This window comes from Penaeus monodon, chromosome 15 (assembly GCF_015228065.2).
Source record: "Penaeus monodon isolate SGIC_2016 chromosome 15, NSTDA_Pmon_1, whole genome shotgun sequence".
In the NCBI taxonomy this organism is placed as follows: domain Eukaryota; kingdom Metazoa; phylum Arthropoda; class Malacostraca; order Decapoda; family Penaeidae; genus Penaeus; species Penaeus monodon.
Window position 1 is genome coordinate 47,107,022 of NC_051400.1, and position 825 is coordinate 47,107,846.

General features: G+C 37.9%; 1 protein-coding gene across 1 annotated transcript in view; it reads left to right on the plus strand.

Annotated features, from left to right (window-relative positions):
* The window catches only part of LOC119582062 (protein SMG5-like), a gene marked incomplete in the record, with an annotated part of 14,949 nt that overhangs the window by 6,914 nt on the left and 7,210 nt on the right, over nt 1-825 (plus strand). Inside the window, 2 exon segments of the mRNA XM_037930302.1 lie at nt 220-323; nt 551-749. Coding sequence (XP_037786230.1) covers nt 220-323; nt 551-749 — 303 coding nt within the window.

An 825-nucleotide genomic window follows, 5' to 3' on the forward strand; every position in this document is an offset into this window, starting at 1 on the left:
ATTTAAGTCTAGAAGGACTTGTAGCATGTAGCCAATTATGAAATTTTCAGGAGCCAAAACTATGAGTGGCAAAGTTTACACATTAAGGTTGCAGCTTCTAGAATACTGGTTTGCACTATACCTTGGTAAGATCCCCATCAATCATGATGTGATAGCACTGTCTCTCATTAACTGGTCAAGAGTGGTCATGATCTTGGTACAGCTTTGCTATCTTTACAGGCCCTCCACTACCACCGCGAAGGAGGTCTTACACACAGTAACTTAGCAACAGTGTACACCAACAGTGATCAGCCTCTGCTTGCTGCAGCACACTATCTAAGAGCGTAAGTGCAGTGTTTGATATTTTGTATTGTTTGGTAGTCTTTTGGGAAATGATTATAAAGTTGATACATTTCCTTGCTTTTCCTATTATTAGGTACAATTTTTATTTTTATTTTCATTTAAAGCCAGAATGTGTTTTTTCATCAGTAATGAATTAGTTTTGTTTTCTACTACATAAAGGTTCTTTCCATAGAAATAGATTATATTTGCTTGTTTGTATTATTTGCAGATTAACATGTGAAAAAGCTTTTGAGGCAGCTGAAGGGAATCTAAAACGGCTCTTAGACAAAAGCCGTGCATTTTATGAAACAGGAATTGACAACGGAATTAATAAAACGGCTGCAGACCACCAGAAGATGTTCTTACATACTGTTCTCACACTTGTCTCATTCCTCATTAACAACAGAGCTACTGAAGAAGTTGCCAGGGTAAGCCTTTGAGGTCTGGTCAGTGGATTTTAAACAATGGTCATCCCTCTTATTTGCTGACAAGGGAGACCATGCC